The sequence below is a fragment of the Haliotis rufescens genome, unplaced genomic scaffold, assembly GCF_023055435.1.
Source record: "Haliotis rufescens isolate VD_foot unplaced genomic scaffold, xgHalRufe1.0.p SCAF_4, whole genome shotgun sequence".
NCBI lineage: Eukaryota > Metazoa > Mollusca > Gastropoda > Lepetellida > Haliotidae > Haliotis > Haliotis rufescens.
In genome coordinates, this window is record NW_025964112.1 from 19206769 (window position 1) to 19231395 (window position 24627).

Sequence of the window (24627 nt, forward strand, 5' to 3'; positions counted from 1 at the left end):
TTGTAAGAGGCGACTAATGGGATCGGCTGATCAGGCTCGCTGACTTGGTTGATGGATGTCATTGTATCCAAATTGCGTGGATCGATGCTGATGATATCAGTTACTGGATTGTCTAGTCTAGACTCGTTTATTTACAGACCGCCGTCAAATAGCTGGAATATTGCTGAGTGCGGCGTTAAACAACAACAAACAAACAAACACGCAAACCTTTAGGCATTATTCCCCTAAGCTCCTAACTTGCTTTTCCTTACCCTAGGTTTACCCTCTTGTAGCTGTTACCCGTTCAGTAATGAAAACAAGGAAGCTATTCAGCAATCATAGATTGAATCGAAGCCATATCTCATTGAGAGCAATCACGAATTTTATCTCGTTAAACACCAAACATCTAGTACTCTGTTATTGTAATGTCCAAGACGTCAATATGCCACAATGACATCACTCCGGCAGCCAAATCTCAGATATACTTCACTTACCCGTCAAATCAATGTCATCATATGTGAACGGTCACCATCTTTCGTCAGGTCTATCGACGCCATCTGTCCCATCGGAAGAAGCTGTCCTGTTGTCCTGCTGTAATCACGTCTTCGCGGCTTACACCCACAGGTAAATATTTACACACAAAGACCGTTTATTACATTATATTTTTAGTCATATGTTTGGTTTTTAGATGTTAACAACTGTCGTAAAACTTTGTTAAAATATCATGTTTCCTCGGGTTAAAAAAACAACGAAACTGCTGTACATGTTAGGCGCCCTGGAAATAAAAACGACAAAAATTAACTTTTTCAATTATGAAAAGAAATCTCTGATAAAAGCAGAGTCCATTGCACGCTTTCGACATCATAAGCCTTTGTTTATGAATCACTATAAAACTGTGATGATACCAAGTGTTCGCGGAAAGAGGAGCGTATCCTGCGTTGTTAAAAGTAAATGTTTGTCTCTTCCTCTCGGAGTAAACATTGTATGTCTTGAAGCGGTGATCGAAAATATATAGCTTTCTGTTTCAAATAAACAACCCAGCCAACGGCGACCAGCCTTGGTTTGTGAGCACAGTACCCGTGCACGTGGGTCTCGCCGAAGTAGTAAGCTCTAGGATCTGAAGCACTTTCCTCCAACATTTGAAAAACCTTGAAATAACTTAATATTGTTCAAAGGGGTGCTAAACATATTTTCCCGTACGTGGCTTGACGAGTTGTGCCCCTTAACTATCAGGATCCGGTAATCCCAGGTAATCCAGATTATGATCTCTGGTCTCTTAACACCACACCCATGTATGTGAATGCGTTTCTCTTCTACCCATGGGAGACTGTCATAATTCTGAACTTCCTTCCCGCGTCCCTGAAGTGTACCACCACATTCCGATGATCATATGTTCAATTTCTTTATTCGACACGACTATTCACCTGTGTCCGTGGGTTTCTCCAAAGTTCTAAACATCTGCATCACTTCTGGCTTTCCTCCCTTACCAAGCTGTCATATACCTGAAATGCTGTTCCCTCACTCAAACTCAAATTAAACAATTAAGTGCGGAGTGAAACCCAACTCACTCACGCTCTGCGTGGCTTCTCTGTATCTAAGCCGTAAATATTTCAACATGATTTAAAACGCCTATGACCTGCACCACTTTGTACTACATATAAATGCGGTTGTTAATGTCATATCTGTTTATGATCGATGTTGTCCAAGGATGACTACGTAAAGTGACACTCTGATCATCACGTTATATGCTTAAATAATCTGACAGCCAATCGCCGCATCCCTCAAAGTGTCCTGGGTCATAACAGCTGGGAGGGGTCAGAGTTGAGTGGATCCCCTTCAATGTCAAGGTCAGACGTACAAGTCCTGCTTACGCCCACAGATTCTGTAGATTTGCATCTCAAACCGAGGCTGACTAGTCAGTGTGGTTATACCTTGAAGTAACACTACAGACGTATCACAGACCTTCTCGACCTCGACCGAAACGTGCACATCACAATGGGAAGATCGCACTCGCAGGTGGACACAGTTTAGTTTACACATTTTCCCAGGATGAGATACGTAATTTTATTGCAAACGTTTCTTAAGCTGAGCAGCCGGCAATATTTACAGAAAAATGTTTTAAGTTCAATTTCTCTTCCAGGAGTTTACAAATGTTTGCCAACAATGTTCAGTAAACATCTTTCCTATTATTTATTAAGTGAATCGGTGACATTTTCAGAGAATGGATGTCAGCGCTATCCTCGCATGCCTCCTCCTGGGCGCTGCCTCAGTACTGGCTGAAGGTGAGGTTTTCTTGTTATCGTAAATACACCAACTTGGATCAACGGTTGCTTAAGAGCAGATTTTCAGGCAACGCCTTTCCAACCGATCCCAACATGGCAAAGAATCAAAGACCAATGCTAACGTGGTTATATGTTTATGAATCCATCAAAATGATTATTCCAGTCAACACATAGCAATCCAATCTGAAAATATCATTGGATTGAAATTTCTTTTACCTTTTGATAGTTTGGAATTGGCGGCACTCAAAGAGTTTGGAATGAGCTATAATTCAACATTGTTTCCATGTTGTGTGTTCCATTCCTATTTCAAAGGCTGGCGTTCCTCTTTTTAGTAATGTAAATTGTGAATCTTGATTGGAAATGTTTGAACATATGAAACTGTAAACAATAAATGAAAAAAAATGTATCCTTGTTAAGTTCTTATTTGAGACATCGCTTCGTGACCATCGCTTATGTAGCATTGACACGATCCCCATGCTTGTAACAACAGTGGCATGGTTAAGCTACCGTTACGTGAGGGCATTTACATTTACCACTGCTGCGTGGATCGTTGTTTTTGCTATGGCTGTATCTCCTGGCCCAGTATCAAGTTATACGGGGCCGACGTCATATAACTGGAGTTTTGCGGCGTGACGCAACTCTCTATTGTTGCGATTTTTTAGATTTCGCACAGGTGTAGTGTCGACTGTGCATTATCTTCAAATTATTATCCCAAATTCTCCTTTTCATGTCAGACTTATCAATAGAGACGGAAGTGGAGCAGTTAGGAGATTTTCACGGAACAATTAAGACCCCGAACTACCCCAGCAACTACCACAACGACTACGAAGGGATCTGGGAGCTGAACATCCCGCCGACCGGGGGCATATATACCCTTGTCCTGGTCATTGACGAGATGGACATCGAGGGAACCACTGGACATTGTTCTGACTACATCAAAATAGACCACAAGGAATATTGTGGACAGTCACCTTTTACAATCAGGGGTAAGTATGTACCCAGCAGGTTAAGGTCGGTTTAGAGGCACTTCGGACGCATGTCATACCAATTTGTTACCACTGGTGTCATTCCGGGACAAGCAGCATGACGGCTCATGCAACTCTCGTGGCCATTTTATCAAACATCTTCCCGAGGCAAGGGAGTTAACTGACAATAAAAGTCCAATGCAACAAATATAATTTATAGTTTGGATATGTTTGATATTCATGTGTCCAGTTTCCACCCTTGCCGAACTAGGCTGGAATTATAGAGTTATATGTTGACTGGAATAACTGCATTATCCCCATCAAAATCGCGCAAACGAAATCGACATCCGGTTCATAAACAATGTAGCAACTGCCGTGCTGATTTCAGTCGATTGCAGGATTTGCAGAGCATGTGTATCGTCAACTGGGCGTCGACAGATATTTGCAAAATCTGTTTATGTTTTTAATACAGGTGCTAGCGTTATTTTGATGTCTTCGCGAGGTAAGACGCGTTTTATTTCAATATAGATCTTGATTAACGATAAGATCGTCTTGACTGGGCGCCGCCGTTTTCTTTGAAGTAATTGCAAGTGATATGAGAGGTCGAATCTGATTGGTCAATAGGCGGGAGACGGCACATAACTCGTAATGGCCACTGGTGGCGCTACGATCGAGCCCAGAAATTCTAGCCCAGATCGGGAAGGGTGGAATCTGTACTTTTATTAACTCCCTTGCCTCTGGAAGACATAATCCCGTAATCTCGCAAACGAACAGTGGTAATAGAGATAACAAAAGTCAAATTATAAGAGGTTCAGATTTTTCACAAACCTTTGTATGTACATACAACTGCTCATATAATGATTTATGCTATTCGGGAATTAATAAAAAAAAAATCCCTGACAGTAGTTTCAACTGTATGTTGGGTTTGTGTCAAGTGCCAAACGTATAAACATTTCAGTATTTTGCTAGCAAATCATAAAATCAATTATATACTCAACAACAAAAGTTCCTGTTCAATATTTTAGTGAATGTTTCAAACAAGTAAAGTTTGGTTTTCAATATTGTAGTACATGTATGGAATCAAGTCACAAAAACGCAACTGCTACAGAAAAGCATGCATTCCATGCAAAAGTTGACTTTTATGCAAGCCCCATGCATTTCACTACCCAAGAATGGGTATAAAAACATGTGCGTTAACGGAATTCCATATGCATTGTTTAGCATCGTGCTGACAACAACCACTCAGAAAAACAACAAAAATACGCAATTATTTAACATTACGAAATGCCACGCCTGTCCGAAAAAAATAGCGCCTGCAAGCCATTGGTATGCTTGAAGCAGGATCGAGTCAACGTGATGTTGCAAGACAATTTAACGTCCACAGAAACACCATTTGGTGTATATGGCAACGTAGGCAACAGACGAATGCAGCCAGAGACCATCCTCGGAATGGCAGGCTATGCGTAACCAATATTCGACAAGACAACTGGATTCAAACAACACACGTACGAAATCGATTCCAGCCAGCAACAGTGACTGCAAGAAGCAACCCTGGCCTTCGACGAATATCTTCACAAACGTCGTCGCCTCTGATATGCAGGGATCGTCGCCAGAAGACCCGCCAGATGTCCCATTTTTACAGGAAACCACCGTCAAGCACGTCTACAGTGGTGCAGACAGCGTCTACGCTGGACGGCCATGCAGTGGGGACAAGTTCTATTCACTGACGAGTCTCGTTTTCACCTCAGCCACAGCGATTAACGGATTCGAGTGTACCGACGTCGAGGTGAACGTCAATCATTGTGTCATCGAAGAAGATCGGTTCGGGGGCGGCAGCGTTAGGGTATGGGGTGGGATAACAGCAAGACAGAGGACCCGTTTGATAGTGGTACCGCGACGAGATCATCGGCCCTGTTGTTCTATCGTTTTTGCGTCGTCATGGCCAGGCATTACCTTTCAACATGACAACGCCCGGCCTCATATTGCTCGACTTGTTTAGCATGCTCTTCAACAAAACAACGTGAATGTCATCCCCTGGCCGGCTCGCTCCCCTGATCTCTCACCAATCTAGCACATATGGGATGAGATGGATCGGCGCCTTCGACGTCAACCACGTGTTCCACAGATACTCCAGAAACTTCGAAACATGCTCCAGCAGATATGGACAGATATCCCACAGGACTTTGTGCGACGCCTGGGCCATTCCATGAGACGCAGATGTGTTGCTTCCATCGCAACCAGAGGTGGAGACACACGCTATTGATTTGTAAATTAACATTTTGGCATGTTCATGGTTTTTTTATATGAAATCACGCATTTTCTGAAGTCAGTATGGCAAATTAAACCATTTCAACACATACAGGAGTCTTAGTTTGTATTTTTATCTTGTTTAGATACAAATCATACTTATAAACAAAACATAGTAAGGAGGGATTCTGACAACAAATTATTTGTAGTTACACGGGCTTTCGGCACGTTACGGAAAGGGACGAATGGTGACGAATGACGTTGTACCCCACTTCGATCCCTACAGCGATTTCTGTTGTTTGGGACATTATGACTGCATAAATATTTCAGACACTGCTTTTTACTAGGGACATATCCTTCTGTACAGGTAGCCAGTGATCACGCTCTCTTCTTCTCTAAGAATTGCTTGTTGCTGTTATTACAGTGCATACATTTTCTTTAAATGTTTCTTATATTTTTCACAAATTAAGCTTAGCAAGAAAATTCTTATATTTGCAACTTGCTAGACCAGTATATCTCGTTTATAACGCCACTAATCAACCACAGCTAACGCATTCTCGCGCTTCAAATTACGGTCTCTCTTCTCTTGGTTAAGCACTGATGCGTGTTTTCTTACCAGCTGGCACATGTTTGGCCATCGGCTAAAACTGTAATCAAAATCAACTCTTTTTAGCAATACTGAGACTATATTCTTACCACCTTCTTTGTGTAGTCAACTTTGTCAGCCTTGGACAGATAACACTGCCGGAAATTACAACATCAGAGAAATAGTTAATGTTGTAAAGGTAGAGCTATGGGGTATATAACTCTTGAATAAACCCAAAGGAACGTTCAGTTCTCTCCTCTCTTGTCTAAGGCTCGCAACCAAATAGTTAATTCCCCATATGACATGACAGTAACGTGATCACTAGATCAATGCTGTCTTACTGTCATGGTTTAAAAAAAATGCACATTACACACCTCTTGTTGATCTACTTGCTTTCACCGACGGCCTACGGATAAGAGCCAATATAATTTCTTGCCACACTAACAATTCTGATTATTGTCCTCACTCTCAAATTACAAGAACATATCTGACGAACATTTGAAATATTGTAATTGTATAGGGCCAATTTCCTACTATGGGTGATACATGTATGTTCAGAGCAGGATAATGCTCGCTCGTTTAATTAACACTGGATTCCATTTGTGCGGAATTCTCTAAACATATTATGTTGTTTCTGTTGATAACATTTGTAGTTAGATGACCCTCAGACTGTCTAAATAAAAAGGACAAAAAGTATTTCCATAATCACAAGAAATGTCTACCAAAAGCAGAGTCCATTGTACTACATCATGAATATGTGTTTATGAATCACTGTGAAGTAGTGATGATGCCAGGTGTTCGCGAAAACGTGGCACCCGTCATAAACACAGGCAGAGGCAAGTCAATTCTTCACCTGACAAAGGAAACCGGGGACATATGGTACATGTCAAAATAGGGAATTGCATCGGACATCAGTTTCGTCACTGATGCTCAGTTATGGAAATGACCTCTACATGTCAACTATACAGTCCTGTGGAAAGTTTTTCTTCACTCTGAATATTACTACATAGATCTAAATATCAAACAATGAGGCGGCATCACCGGTCTCTTTTATTTCTAGTTCAAGGGGGTAAATCTTTCATAAGTCCAGATTAGATGTCAATTTTGGGCGATCTTTTATTTGATCCAGTTGGAAGTTTAAATTGGGCATATTAAAAGGGAATCCTTGGATGTATGCCTCAGGAACTATTTCAAAGACAGTGATGAAATAGGACATATTTAGTTGTGAATTAGTTGTGACAATGACGCCCTATGAGACAACATAAGTAGCATATAGCAAAGTAGAAGAGTCAAAGTTCAAACAATCCCAAAAGATTGCCAGGCCAAGCCGATATCATAGTTTGATATGTACAGGATTTCAATATAATATAAATTAAATTTATTTTCAGTTCCAGACATCGAGTATGGGATTGTGATTGACTTCCATACGGACAGCAGTGTCACAGGAAAGGGCTTCAAGGCAGACTATGAATTTGTACCGCAATATTAGGGTAAGATAAATCCACGAAACCATGTCATCTTCCAAAAGGGAAATCTGCTGGTAATCGAAAGGTGGGCTTCATAAGGCTTACATTTAAGAGTGAACTCTCTCCTTTAATGTTTCGGCCTGTTATTAGCATTCTTTTTTGTATCCATTCATTCTTCTGTGATGTCTCTGTCTACATCCATTTGTATTAACACTATTTTGCCCTTACTGCATTCATTCTTCTTTTTGGTCCATGCATTCTAATCTGCCCTCAATGTATTTATGTCCTCAGTACAAACACACACCAATCCCTAGCCACATGCACTCATATCTGCCCTTATTGTGTGCAGCATCCCCAGCCTTCATTGTGTGCTGCATCCTCAGCCTTCATTGTGTGCAGCATCCTCATCCCTCATTGTGTGCTGCATCCCCAGCCTTCATTGTGTGCAGCATCCCCAGTCTTCATTGTGTGCAGCATCCCCAGTCTTCATTGTGTGCTGCATCCTCAGCCATCATTGTGTGCTGCATCCTCATCCTTCATTGTGTGCTGCATCCTCAGCCTTCATTGTGTGCTGCATCTTAAGCCTTCATTGTGTGCTGCATCCTCAGCCCTCATTGTGTGCTGCATCCTCAGCCTTCATTGTGTGCTGCATCCTCAGCCTTTATTGTGTGCAGCATCCTCAGCCTTCATTGTGTGCTGCATCCTCAGCCCTCATTGTGTGCAGCATCCCCAGCCTTCATTGTGTGCAGCATCCTCAGCCTTCATTGTGTGCTGCATCCTCAGCCTTCATTGTGTGCAGCATCCTCAGCCTTCATTGTGTGCAGCATCCTCAGCCTTCATTGTGTGCTGCATCCTCAGCCTTCATTGTGTGCTGCATCCCCAGCCCTCATTGTGTGCTGCATCCTCACCCCTCATTGTGTGCTGCATCCTCACCACTCATTGTGTGCAGCATCCTCAGCCCTCATGCGTGCATTCCCTTCAGCCCTCTCTGTATGCAGTCTCCTCAGTCCTCAATGTGTACAGGCATCCCAGCCGTCATTGTTAACAATCCCTTCAGCCCAAATTGTGTGAATTCCTTTCATCACTCAGTGTATGCATTCTTTTCATCCCTCACTGTGTGCAGTCTCCACAGCCCTCAATGTGCACATTCCCTTCGGCCTTCATTGCGTGCATTCCCTCCATCCCTCATTGTGTGTATTCCCTTCAGCCTTCATTGCGTTCATTCCCTTCAGCCCTCATTGTATGCAGTCTCCTCAGCCCTCATTGCGTGCATTCTCCAAAACCCTCATTGTGTGCATTCCCTTCTGTGCTCAATGTATGCAGTCTCCCCATCTTTCATTGTGTGTATTCCCTTCAGCCCTAATTGTGTGCAGCCTCCTCATCCCTCATTGTGTGCAGCCTCCTCATCCCTCATTGTGTGCAGCCTTCTCATCCCTCATTGTGTGCAGCCTCCTCATCCCTCATTGTGTGCAGCCTTCTCATCCCTCATTGTGTGCAGCCTCCATCCCTCGTTGTGTGCAGCCTCCTCATCCCTCATTGTGTGCAGCCTTCTCATCCCTCATTGTGTGCAGCCTCCTCATCCCTCATTGTGTGCAGCCTCCTCATCCCTCATTGTGTGCAGCATCCTCATCCCTCATTGTGTGCAGCCTCCTCATCCCTCATTGTGTGCAGCCTCCTCATCCCTCATTGTGTGCAGCCTTCTCATCCCTCATTGTGTGCAGCCTCCTCATCCCTCATTGTGTACAGCCTCCATCCCTCATTGTGTGCAGCCTTCTCATCCCTCATTGTGTGCAGCCTCCTCATCCCTCATTGTGTGCAGCCTCCTCACCCCTCATTGTGTGCAGCCTCCTCATCCCTCATTGTGTGCAGCCTCCTCATCCCTCGTTGTGTGCAGCCTCCTCACCCCTCATTGTGTGCAGCCTCCTCATCCCTCATTGTGTGCAGCCCCCATCATCCCTCATTGTGTACATTCCCTCCATCCCTCATTGTGTACAGCCTCCCCATCCCTCATTGTGTGCAGCCCCCATCATCCCTCATTGTGTACATTCCCTCCATCCCTCATTGTGTACATTCCCTCCATCCCTCATTGTGTACATTCCCTCCATCCCTCATTGTGTACATTCCCTCCATCCCTCATTGTGTACATTCCCTCCATCCCTCATTGTGTACATTCCCTCCATCCCTCATTGTGTACAGCCTCCCCATCCCTCATTGTGTGCAGCCTCCCCATCCCTCATTGTGTGCAGCCTCCTCATCCCTCATTGTGTGCAGCCTCCTCATCCCTCATTGTGTGCAGCCTCCTCATCCCTCATTGTGTGCAGCCTCCTCATCCCTCATTGTGTACAGCCCCCATCATCCCTCATTGTGTACAGCCTCCTCATCCGTCATTGTGTGCAGCCTCCTCATCCCTCATTGCGTGCATTCCCTCCATCCCTCATTGCGTGCATTCCCTTCCGCCCTCATTGCGTGAATTCCCTTCAGCCCTCATTGTGTGCATTCCCTTCAGCCTTCATTGCGTGCATTACCTTCAGCCTTCATTGTACTGTGTGCATTCCCTTCAGCCTTCATTGCGTGCATTCCATTCACCCCTCATTGTGTGCATTCCCTTCATCTTTTATTGCGTGCATTCCCTTCATCCTTCATTGCGTGCATTCCCTTCAGCCCTCATTGTGCGCATTCCCTTCAGCCTTCATTGCGTGCATTCCCTTCATCCCTCATTGTGTGCATTCCCTTCATCCTTCATTGCGTGCATTCCCTTCAGCCCTCATTGTGTGTATTCCCTTCAGCCCTCATTGTGTGCAGACACCTTAGCCCTCATTGCGTACATTCTCCAAAGCCCTCATTATGTGCATTCCCGTCAGCGCTCATTGTATGCAGTCCTCAATGTGAGCAGTCTCCTCAGTCCTTAAAGTGTACAGGCTTCCCAGCCTTCATTCTTTACAATCCCTTCAGCCCACATTGTGTGAATTCCCTTCAGCCCTCATTGCGTGCATTCCCTTCAGCCTTCATTGCGTGCATTCCCTTCAGCCTTCATTGTACTGTGTGCATTCCCTTCAGCCTTTATTGCGTACATTCCATTCACCCCTCATTGTGTGCATTCCCTTCATCTTTCATTGCGTGCATTCCCTTCAGCCCTCAGTGTATGCATTCTCTTCATCCCTCAGTGTATGCATTGTCTTCATCCCTCATTGTGTGCAGCCTCCTTATCCCTCTTTGTGTGCATTCCCTTCATCCTTCATTGCGTGCATTCCCTTCAGCCCTCATTCCGTGCATTCCCTTCAGCCCTCATTGCGTGCATTCCCTTCAGCCCTCGTTGTGTGCAGTCCCTTCATCCCTCATTGTGTGCATTCCCTTCAGCCTTCATTTTGGGCATTCCCTTCAGCCCCCATTGTGTGCAGTCTCCTCTGCCCTCATTGTGTGCATTCCCTTCAGCCCCCATTGTGTGCAGTCTTCTCTACCCTCATTGTGTGCATTCCCTTCAGCCCCCATTTCGTGCATTCCCTTCAGCCCTCTTTGTGTGCATTCCCTTCAGCCCTTATTGCGTGCATTCCCTTCAGCCCTCATTGTGTGCAGTCTCCTCTACCCTCATTGTGTGCATTCCCTTCAGCCTTCATTGTGTGCATTCCCTTCAGCCCTCATTGCGTGCAGTCTTCTCTACCCTCAGTGTATGCATTCCCTTCATCCTTCATTGTGTGCATTCCCTTCAGCCTTCATTGCGTGCATTACCTTCAGCCCCCATTGCGTGCATTCCCTTCAGCCCTCGTTGTGTGCAGTCCCTTCCGCCCCCATTGCGTGCAGTCTTCTCTACCCTCAGTGTATGCATTCCCTTCATCCTTCATTGTGTGCATTCCCTTCAGCCCCATTGCGTGCATTCTCTTCAGCCCCCATTGTGTGCAGTCTCCTCTACCCTCATTGTGTGTTTTTCCTTCAGCCCTCATTGTTTGCATTCCCTTCAGCTCTCATTGTGTGCATTGCTTTTAGCCTTCATTGTGTGTACTGTCTCCTCTACCCTCAGTTTGTGCATTCCCTTCAGCCCTCATGGTGTGCATTGCTTTAAGCCCTCATTGTGTGTGCAGTCTCCTCTACCCTCATTGTGTGCATTCCCTTCATCCTTCATTGTGTGCATTCTCTTCAGCCCTCATTGTGTGACTTTCTCTAAGCCCTCACTGTATGCATTCGTGTCAGCCTTCACAGTGTGCATTCCTCTCAGCCTTCAGTTTTTATGTATTCCTCTCAGCTGTCATTGTGTCACCACAACACAATATATAGGATTGGTTGAAATCAATCGCTCAATGTGGATTTGTTTTTTTTTGCTGGATTGTGTTTCCCTTTGGCGACAATTAAACTTGGTGTGGTAATCTATCACACACACCCTTAGGTTCGATTTTTCACATAGCTAGAAAGCAGGAAACCCATTTGTGGTGCCCTTAATATGATATGACTTGAATAATGCTAAGAGCGGCGTAAACTCCAACTCACTCACTCATTCCAGACAAGCACACACGTGTACTTTTGGTGGGATCAAATCTACATTGCTAGTTTTCCTTATGTTTCAGGCTACACGGCGGCACTACTTGGGCGGAGCAGGAGAAAGGGTTGGTCGGAGATGATCCATAACATCGAAAATAAAATCGCTTTAATGTGCCATTATCGGATTATTGTTTTGTCAGTTACATCTGCAACATCGTTCAATAGATTGTGAACACATTTTGATCGATATACACTCCGTGATTACAACGGAAATGACATGATAAAACAACGCATTATCGTGTGTCGTCATGTACAAAGGACAATGTATGAAATAAGGACAACTTTTAATCGTTATGAAAGTTATATAATGTACTCATAATAAATGCGAACTGAACTCTTTCTTAAATTTTGGACTTGTAACAGCACCAAATGCAGCGATAAACTTTAAATGTGTTTAAGAGAAACGATTGTTTTAAAAAGGTTTTTCGAAGATTTTACATGGGCAGTTAAATTGGCGCTTTTGAATCTGTAGTGCGTAATACCGACACGATTTGTCAAACATTCATTCGATGGACGAGGCATACTGCGTATGAGTCTGCCAATTGCGACTTGAAGGCGTCTGTCCCACTCCTCTTGCAGCGCCCGGCCAAGTTTAGCCAATGTGGTCGGCGACCTATGACGCACACGTCTCCCTATCATGTCCCAGACATGCTGAGTTGGGGAAAGGTCTGGGCTCATTGCTGGCCATGGCATTCTGAGCTGCTGGAGGTGAGCATTGGCGATTCATGCACGGTGAGTACGGGCAGTGTCGTCCTGAAAGACAAAACGTCGACCCACGCGCCTTGCAAACGGAACAACATATTGTGTCAGTATGTTGTCCCGACAGAACTATCCAACGACCCTTCCTTGCGCTAACCCCACTTCCACAATTTGGAGTGGGGTTCGTTCAGTCATAGTGATGCCACCCCACACTATAACCGATCCACCGCCAAACCTGTATCAGGTCTCAGGTTGACATTGGCTTGACATGACCACGCCACGATCAAGGAAGTTCAAAGTGAATCGGGACCCATCTGAAAACATGACACGTGACCAGCCCTGATTAGCCCAGTTTCGATGCTGTGTACATCATCCAGGTTTGTTGGCAATATGACGATTAGTAAAGCGCGGGACAACACGTGGCCGTGGAGCATGGCGATGAGCTACATGTAGACTATTTCTTTGTTGTATCTGGACAAATGTGGGTTCATGAAACTATGGAAGCCTAATTCAGTCATACATCATCATATTTCGTATTTCTGATTCCCACACGTGAAATCAAGAGACTATGAATATGGTGGCGCTTAACTGTTGTGCATGTGTATATTTGAGAAAATATTACTGAGTTTAGTTTTACGCCGTTTTCGATCATATCACACTAAAAACGACAAAAATTAACTTTTTCAATTATGAAAAGAAATCTATGATAAAAGCAGAGTTAATTGCACGCTTTCGACTACATCAGAAGCCTTTGTTTATGAATCACTATAAAACAGTGATGATACCAAGTGTCCCCGGAAAGAGGAGCGTATCCTGCGTTGTTTAAAGTAGAAGAAGAAGAAGTCTTTATTTGTACCAAGGCCACTGGCCCATATACAATACATACATTTGGAATAGTGTGGTACATGAAAAAAGGTAATGTCAGGTACAAATTTACAGGTTTACAGGCTTTTCATAATTACGTCTTCTTTCATAGCTGTAATACAGGTATTTACATAGTTTTCCAAGTAATTGTCTACACGAAGATGACAGTAGCGTTTTAAATTTATGCATATTTGGATTATGGCAAAATGTTGTTGGTAAAAACAGATGTCTAATATCGTTGTAATATTCACATTCTAAAGTAAAATGATATTCATTCTCTATACTTGCTTCACATATGGGGCAGAGTCGTAAACGTAAGTCAATATCAGCCCATCTACCTTCGTTTACCTGAAGTCTTAGTAGCCCGGCTCTAAGCCTTATCAAAACATTTCGATATTTTATTTCAGTAATAATGGAAAGGTATTTTTCTGGTTCCAGGAGACTTTTAAATTCTTTATACAGAATGTACCTAGAACTAGCCTTGATAGTACTATTCCATGATTGGTAGAACATATTTATCAAAACGTTTTTAAAACTATTCATGAATGATGGTTTGTCGCCAACAGCTTGACTGAGCCAAACTACTCCGAATCCGTGAGAAAATAATATGGAACGAATAGAAGAAGCATAGTTATGACGACCACACTTGTCGTTATATACAAGCATATTATAAGATTTTCTTGGTAACCTATCTTCGTCCATTTCAATAAGTTTTAGCCAATACTTTACAGAACGACACATAGCATTTACATGTAGTGGGTACCGACCGCATTCCCCATACACAATAGCATTTGGGGTTTGCAAACCAACGTTAAGAAACTTCTTACAAGCCATAATATGCACTTGTTCTATTTTTTCAAATCTGTCTACGCCCCATATTTCCGCACCATATAAAAGAATAGGTTGAATCTGAGTATCAAATATTTTAAAGAAAACGGAAGTGTCAACAAAACCAATCTTCCGTAGATTGCGAAATATTTCCATTAAAGCTCGTTTACCCCTTGATGCTAGATCTGAAACACATTGGTTCATCTTTGATGTATATGAGAATACAAACCCAAGATATCTAAAGGAGTTGGCGGTTGAAATACGTTTGCCTTTATAGAACCATTTCTCATTAACAGATAACCGCCCTCCTCGTCTAAATACAACAACACTCGTTTTATCTAAATTAAACGTTAATCCATGTGAATCTGCAAAGGTATCAAGAATATTAAGTTGGTTCTGTAAACCAGTTACTGTGTCAGAGACAAGAATAACATCATCGGCAAACAATAATAATAATATTTCAAACAAGTCAGGAAATAATTGTACGACGTGTTTCCCATGTGATGAAACATCATTTGACAGTTCATTGATGAAAAAGGAAAATAATAGAGGGCTTAATATACAGCCTTGTTTAACTCCGTTAGGACAATCAAAATATTCTGTATAAATGTTATCATTACATCTCACACACGCTTTCACGGAGGCATAGATTCCCTTAAGTGCTCTCATCATCTTTCCACCCAAGCCTACAAAGTGCAGACACTCCCATAGTTAAAGATGATTTACTGAATCAAACGCTTTTTTAAAATCCACAAAAGCAACGTATAATTTTCCTTTTCTTTTTGATAAACATTTGTTAACAATTGCATTCAACATGAATATGTGGTCAGCAGGAGAATATCCCTGTCTAAAGCCTGCTTGTGTCTCGGGTAATTTACTTCTTATATTAGCCCAGTTTGTAAGTCTAGAGTTTAAGACACTTGTGTAAACCTTACTAATTGTACACAATAGAGATATCCCTCTAAAGTTATCTGGATTATTTTTGTTACCTTTCTTATGTAGTGGAAGGATAATAGCTTTCGTCCAGTTCTGAGGGAATAATCCAGAATCAAATAACTTATTGAACAAATTTCGTAGGAAAGGAGTTATTACATTTTCACAACATTTTAACATTTCAATGACCACGTCATCAAGTAAATGTTTGTCTCTTCCTCTCGGAGTAAACATTGTATGTCTTGAAGCGGTGATAGAAAATATATAGCTTTCTGTTTCAAATAAACAACCCAGCCCACGGCGACCAGCCCTGGTTTGTGAGCACAGTACACGTGCACGCAGAAGTAGTAAGCGTCTAGGATCTAAAGCCCTTTTCTCTAACATTTGAAAAACCTTGAAATAACTTAATATTGTTCAAAGGGGTGCTAAACATATTTTCCCGTACGTGGCTTGAAGAGTTGTGCCCCTTAACTATCAGGATCAGGTAATCCCAGGTAATCCAGATTATGATCTTTGGTCTCTTAACACCACACCCATGCATGTGAATGCGTTTCTCTTCTACCCATGGGAGACTGTCATAATACTGAACTTCCCTCCCGCGTCCCTGAAGTGTACCACCACATTCCGATGATCATAATTATGTTCAATTTCTTTATTCGACACGACTATTCACCTGTGCCCGTGGGTTTCTCCAAAGTTCTAAACATCTGCATCACTTCTGGCTTTCCTCCCTTACCAAGCTGTCATATACCTGAAATGCTGTTCCCTCACTCAAACTCAAATTAAACAATTAAGTGCGGAGTGAAACCCAACTCACTCACGCTCTGCGTGGTTTGTCTGTATCTAAGCCGTAAATATTTCAACATGATTTAACACGCCTATGACCTGCACCACTTTGGACTTTTCACCACTAAAAACGACAAAACGGAAATTATGTTTAACATCATATAAATGCGGTTGTTAATGTCATATCTGTTTATGATCGATGTTGTCCAAGGATGACTACGTAAATTGACACTCTGATCATCACGTTATATGCTTAAATAATCTGACAGCCAATCGCCGCATCCCTCAAAGTGTCATAACAGCTGGGAGGGGTCAGAGTTGAGAGGATCCCCTTCAATGTCAAGGTCAGACGTACAAGTCCTGCTTACGCCCACAGATTCTGTAGATTTGCATCTCAAACCGAGGTTGACTAGTCAGTGTGGTTATACCTTGAAGTAACACTACAGACGTATCACAGACCTTCTCGACCTCGACCGAAACGTGCACATCACAGCGGGAAGATCGCACTTGTCAGGTGGACACAGTTTAGTTTACACATTTTCCCAGGATGAGATACGTAATTTTATTGCAAACGTTTCTTAAGCTGAGCAGCCGGCAATATTTACAGAAAAATGTTTTAAGTTCAATTTCTCTTCCACGTGTTTACAAATGTTCGACAACAAGGTTCAGTAAACATCTTTCCTATTATTTATTAAGTGAATCGGTGACATTTTCAGAGAATGGATGTCAGCGCTATCGTCGCTTGCTTCCTATTGGGCGCTGTCTTAGTACTGGCTGAAGGTGAGGTTTTCTTGTTATGGTAAATACACCAACTTGGATCAACGGTTGCTTAAGAGCAGATTTCAGGCAACGCTTTCCAACCGATCCCAACATGGCAAAGGATCAAAGACCAATGCTAACGTGGTTATATGTTAATGAATCCATCAAATTGATTATTCCAGTCAACACATAGCAATCCAATCTGAAAATATCATCGGATTGAAATTTCTTTTACCTTTTGATATTTTGGAATTGGCGGCACTCAGAGAGTTTGGAATGAGCTTTAATTCAACATTGTTTCAATGTTGTGTCTTCCACTCCTATTTCAAAGGCTGGCATTCCTCTTTTTAGTAATGTTAATTGTGTATCTTGATTGAAAATGTTTGAACATATGAAACTGTAAAAAATAAATGAAAAAAAAATGTATCCTTGTTAAATTCTTATTTGAGACATCGCTTGGTGACTATCGCTTATGTAGCATTGACACGATCCCCATGTTTGTAACAACAGTGGCATGGTTAAGCTACCGTTACGTGAGGGCATTTACATTTACCACTGCTGCGTGGATCGTTGTTTTTGCTATGGCTGTATCTCCTGGCCCAGTATCAAGTTATACGGGGCCGACGTCATATAACTGGAGTTTTGCGGCGTAACGCAACTCTCTATTGTTGCGATTTTAAGATTTCGCACAGGTGTAGTGTCGACTGTGCATTATCTTCAAATTATTATCCCGAATTCTCCTTTTCATGTCAGACTTATCAATAGAGACGGAGGTGATGCAGTTAGGAGATTTTCACGGAAAAATTAAGACCCCAAACTACCCCAGCAACTACCACAACGACTACGAAGGGATCTGGGAGCTGAACATCCCGCCGACCGGCGACATATATACCCTTGTCCTGGTCATTGACGAGATGGACATCGAGGGAACCACTGGACATTGTTCTGACTACATTAAAATAGACCACAAGGAATATTGTGGACAGTCACCTTTGACAATCAGGGGTAAGTGTGTACCCAGCAGGTTAAGGTCGGTTTAGAGGCACTTCGGACGCATGTCATACCAATTTGTTACCACTGGTGTCATTCCGGGACAAGCAGCATGACGGCTCATGCAACTCTCGTGGCCATTTTTTCAAACATCTTCCCGAGGCAAGGGAGTTAACTGACAATAAAAGTCCAATGCAACAAATATAATTTATAGTTTGGATATGGTTGATATTCATGTGTCCAGTTTCCACCCTTACCGAACTAGGCTGGAATTATAGAGTTATATGTTGACTGATATAACTGCATTATCCCCATCAAAATCGCGCAAACGAAATCGACATCCGGTTCATAAACAATGTAGCGACTGCCGTGCTGATTTCGGTCGATTGCAGCATTTGCAGAGCATGTGTATCGTCAACTGGGCGTCGACAGATATTTGCAAAATCTGTTTATGTTTTTAATACAGGTGCTAGCGTTATTTTGATGTCTTCGCGAGGTAAGACGCGTTTTATTTCAATATAGATCTTGATTAACGATAAGATCGTCTTGACTGGGCGCCGCCGTTTTCTTTGAAGAAATTGCAAGTGATATGAGAGGTCGAATCTGATTGGTCAATAGGCGGGAGACGGCACATAACTCGTAATGGCCACTGGTGGCGCTACGATCGAGCCCAGAAATTCTAGCCCAGATCGGGAAGGGTGGAATCTGTACTTTTATTAACTCCCTTGCCTCTGGAAGACATAATCCCGTAATCTCGCAAACGAACAGTGGTAATAGAGATAACAAAAGTCAAATTATAGGAGGTTCAGATTTTTCACAAACCTTTGTATGTACATAAGACAACTGCTCATTTAATGGTTTATGCTATTCGGGAATTAATATATAAAAAAAATCCCTGACAGTGGTTTCAACTGTATGTTGGGTTTGTGTCAAGTGCCAAACGTATAAACATTTCAGTATTTTGCTAGCAAATCACATAAGATCAATTATATACTCAACAACAAAAGTTCCTGTGACACCAATATTTTAGTGAATGTTTCAAACAAGTAAAGTTTGGTTTTCAATATTGTAGTACATGTATGGAATCAAGTCACAAAAACGCAACTGCCACAGAAAAGCATGCATTCCATGCAAAAGTTGACTTTTATGCAAGCCCCATGCATTTCATTACCCAAGAATGGGTATAAAAACATGTGCGTTAACGGGATTCCATATGCATTGTTTAGCTATGGGTAGCTATGGGGTATATAACTCTTGAATAAACCCAAAGGAACGTTCAGTTCTCTCCTCTCTTGTTTCAAGGCTCGCAACCAAATAGTTAATTCCCCATATGACATGACAGTAACGTGATCACTAGATCAATGCTGTCTTACTGTCATGGTTTAAAAAAAATGCACATTACACACCTCTTGTTGATCTACTTGCTTTCACCGACGGCCTACGGATAAGAGCCAATATAATTTTTTGCCACACTAATTATTCTGATTATTGTCCTCACTCTCAAATTACAAGAACATATCTGACGAACATTTGAAATATTGTAATTGTATAGGGCCAATTGCAACTTTCCTACTATGGGTGATACATGTATCTTCAGAGCAGGATAATGCTCGCTCGTTTAATTAACACTGGATTCCATTTGTGCGGAATTCTCTAAACATATTATGTTGTTTCTGTTGATAACATTTGTAGTTAGATGACCCTCAGACTGTCTAAATAAAAAGGACAAAAAGTATTTCCATAATCACAAGAAATGTCTACCAAAAGCAGAGTCCATTGTACGATTCGGACTACATCATGAATATGTGTTTATGAATCACTGTGAAGTAGTGATGATGCCAGGTGTTCGCGAAAACGTGGCACCCGTCATTAGCAGAGGCAAGTCAATTCTTCACCTGACAAAAGAAACCGGGGACATGTGGTACATGTCAAAAGAGAGAATTGCATCGGACATCAGTTTCGTCACTGATGCTCAGTTATGGAAATGACCTCTACATGTCAACCATACAGTCCTGTGGAAAGTTTTTCTTCACTCTGAATATTACTACATAGATCTAAATATCAAACAATGAGGCGGCCTTACCGGTCTCTTTTATTTCTAGTTCAAGGGGGTAAGTCTTTCATAAGTCCAGATTAGATGTCAATTTTGGGCGATCTTTTATTTGATCCAGTTGGAAGTTTAAATTGGGCATATTAAAAGGGAATTTTTGGATGTATGCCTCAGGAACTATTTCAAAGACAGTGATGAAATAGGAAATATTTAGTTGTGAATTAGTTGTGACAATGACGCCCTATGAGTGAGTGAGTGAGTGAGTATGGTTTTACGCCGCTTTTAGCAATATTCCAGCAATATCACGGCGGGGGACACCAGAAATGGGCTTCACACATTGTACCCATGTCTGGAATCGAACCCGGGTCTTCGGCGTGACGAGCGAACGCTTTAACCACTAGGCTACCCGACGCCCTATGAGACAACATAAGTAGCATATAGCAAAGTAGAAGGGTCAAAGTTCAAACAATCCCAAAAGATTGCCAGGCCAAGCCGATATCATAGTTTGATATGTACAGGATTTTAATATAATATAAACTAAATTTATTTTCAGTTCCAGACATCGAGTATGGGATTTTGATTGGCTTCCATACGGATCACAGTGTCACAGGAAAGGGCTTCAAGGCAGACTATGAATTTGTTCCGCAATATTAGGGTAAGATAAATCCACGAAACCATGTCATCTTCCGAAAGGCAAATCTGCTGATAATCGAAAGGTGGGCTTCATAAGGCTTACATTTAAGAGTGAACTCTCTCCTTTAATGTTTCGGCCTGTTATTAGCATTCTTCTGTGATGTCTCTGTCTACATCCCTTTGTATTAACACTATTTTGCCCTTACTGCATTCATTCTTCTTTTTGGTCCATGCATTCTAATCTGCCCTCAATGTATTTATGTCCTCAGTACAAACACACACCAATCCCTAGCCACATGCACTCATATCTGCCCTTATTGTGTGCAGCATCCCCAGCCTTCATTGTGTGCTGCATCCTCAGCCTTCATTGTGTGCTGCATCTTCAGCCTTCATTGTGTGCAGCATCCTCAGCCCTCATTGTGTGCAGCATCCCCAGCCCTCATTGTGTGCAGCATTCTCAGCCTTCATTGTGTGCAGCATTCTCAGCCTTCATTGTGTGCTGCATCCCAAGCCTTCATTGTGTGCTGCATCCTCAGCCTTCATTGTGTGCAGCATCCTCAGCCTTCATTGTGTGCAGCAACCCAAACCTTCATTGTGTGCAGCATCCCAAGCCTTCATTGTGTGCAGCATCCTCATCCCTCGTTGTGTGCAGCATCCTCAGCCCTCATTGTGTGCAGCATCCTCAGCCCTCGTGTGCAGCATCCTCAGCCCTCGTGTGGGCATCCTCAGCCCTCATTGTGTGAAGCATCCTCAGCCCTCGTGTGCAGCATCCCCAGCCTTCATTGTGTGGAGCATTCTCAGCCTTCATTGTGTGCTGCATCACCAGCCTTCATTGTGTGCAGCATCCTCAGCCTTCATTGTGTGCAGCATCCTCAGCCTTCATTGTGTGCAGCATTCTCAGCCCTCATTGTGTGCAGCATTCTCAGCCTTCATTGTGTGCTGCATCCCCAGCCTTCATTGTGTGCTGCATCCCCAGCCTTCATTGTGTGCTGCATCCTCAGCCTTCATTGTGTGCAGCATTCTCAGCCTTCATTGTGTGCAGCATCCTCAGTCTTCATTGTGTGCAGCATTCGCAGCCTTCATTGTGTGCAGCATCCCCAGCCTTCATTGTGTGCAGCATCCTCAGCCTTCATTGTGTGTAGCATCCTCAGCCTTCATTGTGTGCAGCATTCTCAGCCTTCATTGTGTGCAGCATTCTCAGCCTTCATTGTGTGCAGCATCCTCAGCCTTCATTGTGTGCAGCATCCTCAGCCTTCATTGTGTGCAGCATCCCCAGCCTTCATTGTGTGCAGCATCCTCAGCCTTCATTGTGTGTAGCATCCTCAGCCTTCATTGTGTGCAGCATTCTCAGCCCTCATTGTGTGCAGCATTCTCAGCCTTCATTGTGTGCTGCATCCCCAGCCTTCATTGTGTGCTGCATCCCCAGCCTTCATTGTGTGCTGCATCCTCAGCCTTCATTGTGTGCAGCATTCTCAGCCTTCATTGTGTGCTGCATCCTCAGCCTTCATTGTGTGCAGCATTCTCAGCCTTCATTGTGTGCAGCATTCTCAGCCTTCATTGTGTGCAGCATTCGCAGCCTTCATTGTGTGTAGCATCCTCAGCCTTCATTGTGTGCAGCATTCTCAGCCTTCATTATGTGCAGCATTCTCAGCCTTCATTGTGTGCAGCATCCCCAGCCTTCATTGTGTGCAGCATCCTCAGCCTTCATTGTGTGCAGCATCCCCAGCCTTCATTGTGTGCAGCATCCTCAGCCTTCATTGTGTGCAGCATCCTCAGCCTTCATTGTGTGCTGCATCCTCAGCTCTCATTGTGTGCAGCATCCTCAGCCCTCATTGTGTGCTGCATCCTCAGCCCTCATTGTGTGCAGCATCCTAAGCCTTCATTGTGTGCAGCATTCTCAGCCTTCATTGTGTGTAGCATTCTCAGCCCTCGTGTGCAGCATCCTCAGCCTTCATTGTGTGCAGCATTCTCAACCCTCATTGTGTGCAGCGTTCTCAGCCCTATTGTGTGCAGCATCCTCAGTCTTCACTGTGTGAAGCATTCTCAGCCTTCATTGTGTCCAGCATTCTCAGCCTTCATTGTGTGCTGCATCCCCAGCCTTCATTGTGTGCTGCATCCCCAGCCTTCATTGTGTGCAGCATTCTCAGCCTTCATTGTGTGCAGCATCCTCAGCCTTCATTGTGTGCATATCCTTCAGCCCTCATTGTGTGCAGCATTCTCAGCCCTCATTGTATGCTTTCCCTTCAGCTCTCATTGTGTGCATTCCCTTCAGCCCCCATTGTGTGCAGTCTCCTCTACCCTCATTGTGTGCATTGCTTTCAGCCCCCATTGTGTGCATTCCCTTCAGCCCCCATTGTGTGCATTCCCTTCAGCCCTCATTGTGTGCATTGCTTTCAGCCCCCATTGTGTGCATTGCTTTCAGCCCCCCATTGTGTGCATTCCCTTCAGCCCCCATTGTGTGCATTCCCTTCAGCCTTCATTGTGTGCATATCCTTCAGCCCTCATTGTGTGCAGCATTCTCAGCCCTCATTGTATGCTTTCCCTTCAGCTCTCATTGTGTGCATTCCCTTCAGCCCCCATTGTGTGCAGTCTCCTCTACCCTCATTGTGTGCATTGCTTTCAGCCCCCATTGTGTGCATTCCCTTCAGCCCACATTGTGTGCATTCCCTTCAGCCCTCATTGTGTGCATTGCTTTCAGCCCCCATTGTGTGCATTGCTTTCAGCCCCCCATTGTGTGCATTCCCTTCAGCCCCCATTGTGTGCATTCCCTTCAGCCTTCATTGTGTGCATTCCCTTCAGCCCTCATTGTGTGCAGCCTCCTCTGCCCTCATTGTGTGCAGTCTCCTCTACCCTCATTGTGTGCATTGCTTTCAGCCCCCATTGTGTGCATTCCCTTCAGCCTTCATTTAGTGCAGTCCTTTCAGCCCCCATTGCGTGCAGTCTCCTCTACCCTCATTTAGTGCAGTCCCTTCAGCCCCCATTGCGTGCAGTCTCCTCTACCCTCATTGTGTGCATTCCCTTCAGTCCTCATTGTGTGCAGTCTCCTCTACCCTCATTGGGTGCAATCTCCTCTACCCTCATTGTGTGCATTGCTTTCAGCCCCCATTGTATGCATTCCGTTCAGCCCCCATTGCGTGCATTCCCTTCAGCTCTCATTGTGTGCATTCCCTTCAGTCCTCATTGTGTGCAGTCTCCTCTACCCTCATTGTGTTCAGTCTCCTCTACCCTCATTGTGTGCAGTCTCCTCTACCCTCATAGTCTGCAGTCTCCTCTACCCTCATTGTGTGCATTCCCTTCATCCTTCATTGTGTGCATTCTCTTCAGCCCTCATTGTGTGAATTCCTCTAAGCCCTCACTGTATGCATTCGTGTCAGCCTTCACAGTGTGCATTCCTCTCAGCCTTCATTTTTATGTATTCCTCTCAGCTGTCATTGTGTCACCACAACACAATATATAGGATTGGTTGAAATCAATCGCTCAATGTGGATTTGGTTGTTTTTGCTGGATTGTGTTTCCCTTTGGCGACAATTAAACTTAAAAGGAAGGAGTGGTGGGGTAATCTATCACACACACCCTTACACGAAAGGTTCGATTTTTCACATAGCTAGAAAGCAGGAAACCCATTTGTGGTGCCCTTAATATGATATGACTTGAATAATGCTAAGAGCGGCGTAAACTCCAACTGACTCACTCATTCCAGACAAGCACACACGTGTGCTTTTGGTGGGATCAAATCTACATTGCTAGTTTTCCTTATGTTTCAGGCTACACGGCGGCACTACTTGGGCGGAGCAGGAGAAAGGGTTGGTCGGAGATGATCCATAACATCGAAAATAAAATCGCTTTAATGTGCCATTATCGGATTTTTGTTTTGTCAGCAACATCTGCAACATTGTTCAATAGATTGTGAACACATTTTGATCGATATACACTCCGTGATTACAACGGAAATGACATGATAAAACAACGCATTATCGTGTGTCGTCATGTACAAAGGACAATGTATGAAATAAGGACAACTTTTAATCGT

The 24627-nt window shown here is 43.5% G+C and overlaps 1 protein-coding gene across 4 annotated transcripts; it reads left to right on the forward strand.

The window, feature by feature from the left end:
* Positions 1–498: 498 nt before the first annotated feature.
* Positions 499–24452, forward strand: LOC124132117 (suppressor of tumorigenicity 14 protein homolog). 4 transcript variants are annotated; one of them, XM_046495784.2, is made up of 5 exons: positions 499–603; positions 2198–2261; positions 2996–3247; positions 7448–7549; positions 12082–12172. In XM_046495784.2, the coding sequence occupies exons 2-4, from the start codon at positions 2201–2203 to the stop codon at positions 7546–7548; spliced, it is 414 nt and encodes a 137-aa protein (XP_046351740.1). In that variant the 5' UTR covers positions 499–603; positions 2198–2200; the 3' UTR covers position 7549; positions 12082–12172. The 4 variants fall into 4 exon arrangements, with proteins under 4 accessions (XP_046351740.1, XP_046351741.2, XP_046351739.2 ...); XM_046495785.2 differs by lacking the exons at positions 499–603; positions 2198–2261; positions 2996–3247; positions 7448–7549; positions 12082–12172 and adding exons at positions 1798–1995; positions 16882–16945; positions 17678–17929; positions 20518–20619; positions 24362–24452; XM_046495783.2 differs by lacking the exon at positions 499–603 and adding an exon at positions 1839–1995.
* The last annotated feature ends 175 nt before the right edge of the window (positions 24453–24627 follow it).